At 42.2% G+C, this 5,615-nt stretch overlaps 1 protein-coding gene across 1 annotated transcript in view; it reads right to left on the bottom strand.

Annotated features, from left to right (window-relative positions):
- The window catches only part of LPL (lipoprotein lipase), a 16,344-nt gene extending 10,840 nt beyond the window's left edge, over nt 1-5,504 (bottom strand). Inside the window, exon 1 of the mRNA XM_005423581.3 lies at nt 5,271-5,504. Within this exon, the coding sequence (XP_005423638.1) occupies nt 5,271-5,334 (64 nt within the window). The 5' untranslated portion in view covers nt 5,335-5,504. The remainder of the gene's footprint in view (nt 1-5,270) is intronic.
- Nucleotides 5,505-5,615: the final 111 nt, after the last annotated feature.

The following is a 5,615-nucleotide window of genomic DNA, read 5'->3' as shown; positions in this document are numbered from 1 at the left end:
TCAGCAGGATTTCTCACTTGTCTCAGCAGATGCAGGAAGGCAAGAACCATTCACTGAACAGAGGCAGTACTCAGCTTTAGGTTTCGACCTTGACTGTGCTAGGCTGGCCAGCTAATCCAGGATAATTACACTGAGGGCCCCCTTCCTGCCTCCTTCCTCCTAAAGAAATGTGTTTTTCATAGACCTTACCTGTCCTTCTACCAGTACAAGCATTCACATAATGGTAAATATAACATTTTACCCACAAATGAAAGCTAAATTTACCAAACTAACCAAATGTTTGCACTTTTTCTCTATTTCTGCATATTCAAAACTTTGTCACCAACTGACAGTATAAAACACTTTTTTGGAAAAAAATCTTTAGACCTGCATTAGTTACTTTTTAGCCAGAGAAAGGAAAGTCCCAAAGGGTGGTTGGTTAAATATCAGCTATAACTTTTCACTCAGCTGTGAATCACTAAAACCTTGAAAGGAACAAGAACAGCTTTCAATTGTAAGGCATACAACGCTAGGACTTTCAATTATGTATATTCCCTCCTAGTACAGGAAGGTGAAAAAAATAGTCCACCTGCTCACTAGTTAATAGTGCTTCCTTTCATACTTAGATATCATTTCCCTTCTGGATTAAACTTATCTGATAATCATCCAAAATCTAAATTACATTGATATCCTGTCTTGTAGTGTGTTTTCAATTACAAACACATGCTAGAATTTGCATGTAAGTTCAGACCACAGCTCTTTTGAAAACAAGCTCATAGGAAATTTACAATTCAAAGTGTACTATACTTAAGGGTATGCTTGGAAAAGTGCATGAAGCTTAGAAAGATTGCAGTACAGTGGCACCTGCCACTGAAGATGTGCTAAGTGCTTCACACATATTTGCGTGTTTCAATCTAACAATCTTTGATGGGGATTTGAGAACAGAAAATCACTGAGATACAGCCACCACCAAGAAAGAAGCAGCTGCAAAGCAAGAGCCCATGAGTTAGGGAAATGGCAGGTAGCCACTTTTCTCATTCAACCATGTTGTATGAGGATTAGAAAGTCAGAAGAAATTACTGTTATCATCTTATACCCACAAAAAGTGTCATGTTATCTTATGTCCACATACGGTCAGTTCCCAACAGGCAAGATATCCTTTGTATGAGGGAAGTGTGTGTGTAGTGGAGTTTATTACAGACTTCTTTATGGTGTGCTCATCAAGAAGCCTTCCTCAGAATTTGCCTGAGTTTGGCTTTGCAAATTCTATACAGCTCAGAGCACACACTCACCATAGTCTAGTTAATAAGATGTTTTAACTCAAGTTAATTAAACCATGGAACACCTCAGCTCTGAGCAGAAGATATCTTGTCTACACCTAATACTGTGCTGCACACATGCTGCAGTACCACCTCACATCCCAGCCCCTGCAGAATACAGAACATGCAGTCTGTACACACGCACCACACAGTTCAGCAGATCACTTCAGAAAAAAGCATTTCCCACTTCTGCTTTCATATCTCATTGTATTTCTTGGTCTATTAAACATATTATTCAGAACCAAACTTTGTCATTCACACACTTTTGCCACAGACCTTTTCCTCAGAGATTTAAAGGGAGAAGTCTCCTGTAATCATGTCCTGAGCCAGTGAACCATTGGACCTCATTCCTATAGTCTTACACAAAGAGGTGCAAAGACAACCAATGTACACACTCACCACAGTTCAGTTAATAAGATGTTTTAACTCAAGTTAATTAAACCATGGAAAACCCCAAAATAGGTAGTTTTCAGCATGTTTCTGAAACTTGGACAGAAATTTATCTGAATTAAGATTGCATTTTACATAATGTAGATACAGAAATTAGATATCAAGAAATACACATATGGATATTGATATACTGAAGTAGCTTTTTATGACAAGAATGCAAGTCCCATTTCTAAACAAGGGCTTTGAATAAAAAAGACTGGAAGTAAACACATGCAGACAAAAAAGAAATCCATACTTTTACTAAAAACTACACTTTCCCAGACATAGTTCAGCAAAGGTAAAAAGGCATGTGTTGTGTATTGCCAAAGCTTCCAGGCACATAGTTACAAAAACAAGCACCTGTTGTAAAATAAAGTTTTCTGTCTATGCTATGTGCTCACAGTTAGCATGACCTACAAAGGGATTATTTAGAGAACTGAAGCAGAATTAAATTACCAATTCCAGATGGAAGCTGGCTTTTCAGGCTGCATTGCCAAAACTTCACCATTTTGTCATGCTATACAAAGTTTTCTGATGCTTTTCTTACACCCCTACTTGCACAATATGAATTTCCATTAAAAAAAATTTTAAAAAAAGCTGTCCTGTGCAGCAAGGTATAAAACCTCACAGAACTCAAAGAAAGTGTGGGTGGTGGGGAGAAGCTTACAAACTGGAAGTCAGTAGTTTTGTTTTTCCTGTCCAAAGTTTGTGACACTTTGGACTTGCAACTTGTGAAATTCCGTTCAGTTAGGGACTCCTATCAATTATCAATTTTGAAAGCATCTCACTGACTTTAGGCATTCTGACACACCAGTCAAGAGAATTCAGTCTCAAGTTTCTTTCACAGGAAGCCCAGGACAACTTGGCTTGACTGTGAAACTGTTTACCACTGGTCAGCTGGGTGGAGAATGTGAGTCTTGAGGAAGTAACAACATCTGGAATATTGATCAAAAGTTAAATTGCCCACATCACACAGGTTGCCAAAATATGATAATAATGTGTTTGCCAGAATGAGTGAACCTAAGCTGTGGTTTTAAAAATGGAATCTTTGATAAACAACAATTTCCTAGCATTATGCACTCAGAAATCCAAATAGTATTAGCTAGGTGCAAAGATCCTTAGAAAGTATACTGCTAGACTGTGTTTTCTATAGCCCAAAGAGACATGCATGCACACACATGCACAACAGCAAACATCTGCACATACATTTACCAGATATAATGGGCTAAATCTTCCCTCAGCCGACAATCAGCATTAGGAACACCCATCAATCAGTCATACTGAATTCCTAAGAGTTCTGAAGCAAACTCACAGCCAGCTGTAGCAAAGGGCCTATATCACAGAAATGGTTATCGTTTAATTTGATCTACTCTACAAACTGAAAGCAGACTACTGTGTGTTGCAATCCCAGGAAACCTACCTTACGAGTCAGGTTATTGTTTAACCTTGCTGCAAAAATATTACAACTTCATGTTTATTTATGTATTCCTCAATGGCAGAGGCCCGAGAGTACGTTCTGCTTCACTTCGCAGGTGGGGCCAATGGAAAGAGCAATACCTTTGGAAAGCTACTGTGCACAACTTCAGAAGCCAAGTAAGAACTTCCCAGCTCAAGTTTTGCAGCTGGCAAACTGCTGCTCTCTCACTGTACCCAGGGGTGCCCACCCCTCTCCGTGGTACTCCCTGACAAATCTTTACTCAGCTGCAGCTGGGACACTCGCAATACAATCCAGCAGATATCTAGCCACCCATCAGTCCCTCTGGAATAGCTGCAATTAGCTGAAGACAAAATGCAACCACTGTCAGATTTTGCAGTAATACAGAGGTAAGGATTCATGAGAAACTCCTATCACGCAAGTACTTCTGCACAAAGGAGATTCCAGCAAACTTTTAGGAGTGCTAGTGATCATGCTAATCTCCAGCACAACTTGAGGCCTGAGAGCCTTACCTCTGTGCTTTCTCAGAAATGCATTGTTTCTCAAAAGGCCATGCCACAGCTGCCCTGGTATGTCTATCCCAAACACAAACCATAGAAAAAGCCAGCAGCTCACATCACACAACAGGGTAAATATGCTGACTCTGGATTTACACAGTAAAATAAGGATTTGAATGTATTTCTAGCAACGTTTTTATCTTTTCCAGGAACACCAGCATTTTTTTTCACCTAGAAAGTCTTTTTCTATGTTGTTTTTTAAATACTCTGGATTCTTGAAGGGCTGGATCGCTTGTTTGCTGTGGTTTCAAAAAACTTTTTACTGTGTTGTGCATGGAAAAGCGTGGAACTAAAGGCTTGAATTGCTTTAGGATGAGCACACAACCTGCTTTCATACAACCTATTCCTAAGAAGAAATAATGAAATTATTGGTAAGTCTGTGGCAAATCAGTTCCTGCAGGGATGAAAGCTTTCTCTGAGAAGACAGTTATTTTACTGTATAGAACTTGGATACTGTGATGAAAATTGTTTTGATTGTCTCTGATGGCACAAGATTGGATTCAAAGCTAGAATACATTCTTTTCACTGTACCCTAGCAGCCCATCCTCTTACTTTTGAATAGTTCCCTTCAGCTTCCCTGTACACAAAGAAGCAACAAAGGGACCCACAGCAGAAAATACAGAAGTTTATACATTCCAGTTTAGGATCACAAAGCAGCTCTAGGAGCTACAGCCACCCTTTCTTCTAAGGCCAGAAACTTTTAAAGACAGTTACTATGTGTGGGACATCAGTGTAAGAAAGTAAGCCTGTGACAGGGCATTGCTAACAATACTTTAAAGCTTTTTTTAAGTTTGAGTAGTAGTGGTCTCCTAAAGCTAGTCAATTTGTTCATAACAGCTTCAGTTACATTATGATTGATTGAAAGAGCATTAGTAAAAATCTAGCACCATTTGCACATCTTCCACTCCCCACAGCTTGGACAGGATGTCTATGCACAAGTGCAGGTACAACAGGCAGAGTGCAAACACAGCCATAAGTGAACGGGAGTAAATCACTCTGTTCGCTTTTCCCCTAGTGGATCCTGCTCATTACAGGCTTAACTACATCTCGAACACATTACCACGACAACGATGAAACTCAGCCTTGCCTTGTCTGGGATCAAGAACTGTACGAAGCTGGGATGCTGGGATAGATGAGTCCCACAGAAGAGGAAGCCAAAGGACCTTACCGTGGTGCTACTGCTGTGCAAATCCCTTGCTGGGGCAAGGAACTCTCAGAAGCCACCTTGTCTCTGGGAAAAAAACCACATCCCGAACCTCAACAGGTCACGCCACCAGCCCGGCAGGTTGTGCCTGACTTTCGGCTAGGGAACAGGCTCCAGGTCTCTCCTATCAGGATGGAGGTTCCCCCCCACCACCCCCAGTGTCGCTCTCCAGCGCCTTCCAAGCCCACTCCGCGACACCCGGGTCCCGCAGCATCCCAAGCTCCCAGGGACAGCTTCACAAAGGAAAGATTGCAAACTCCCCTTTCCCACCACGCATCCCCCAAGCCCCGTTTCCCAGGAGCAACAGGCAGGCCCGGCAGCTCGGTGCCCCCGTGTCCCGGACTCACCGCCGAGAGCAGCCGCCCAGCGCAGGCAGAGGCACACGGCGGCCAGGAACGCCTTCCTCCACATCTCGCCTCCTGCCACGGGCACGAAAGTTTCGGCGCGAAAAGAAAAAAAAAAATTAAAAATTTAAAAGTAAGTAAGTTTTTTTTTCTCCGAAAACTTACGATAAGTAAAACAGAAGTAGGGCGCCAAAGCGCAGCGATGGACAGGGCACCCCGAGGAGCGCCCAGCACGGCCAACACCGCGCCCGCCCGCCCTTATGTCCCGGACACTATGCAAATATCTAAATAAATATGCAAACATGCAAACGACCCTGCGCGCCCATTGGGCGAGCGCCGAGGGGCGGG

The sequence above is a fragment of the Geospiza fortis genome, unplaced genomic scaffold (assembly GCF_000277835.1).
Source record: "Geospiza fortis unplaced genomic scaffold, GeoFor_1.0 scaffold167, whole genome shotgun sequence".
NCBI classification, from domain to species: Eukaryota; Metazoa; Chordata; class Aves; order Passeriformes; family Thraupidae; genus Geospiza; species Geospiza fortis.
The sequence above is the reverse complement of the archived record's forward strand: the minus strand, read 5'-3'. Positions and strand labels throughout refer to the sequence as shown.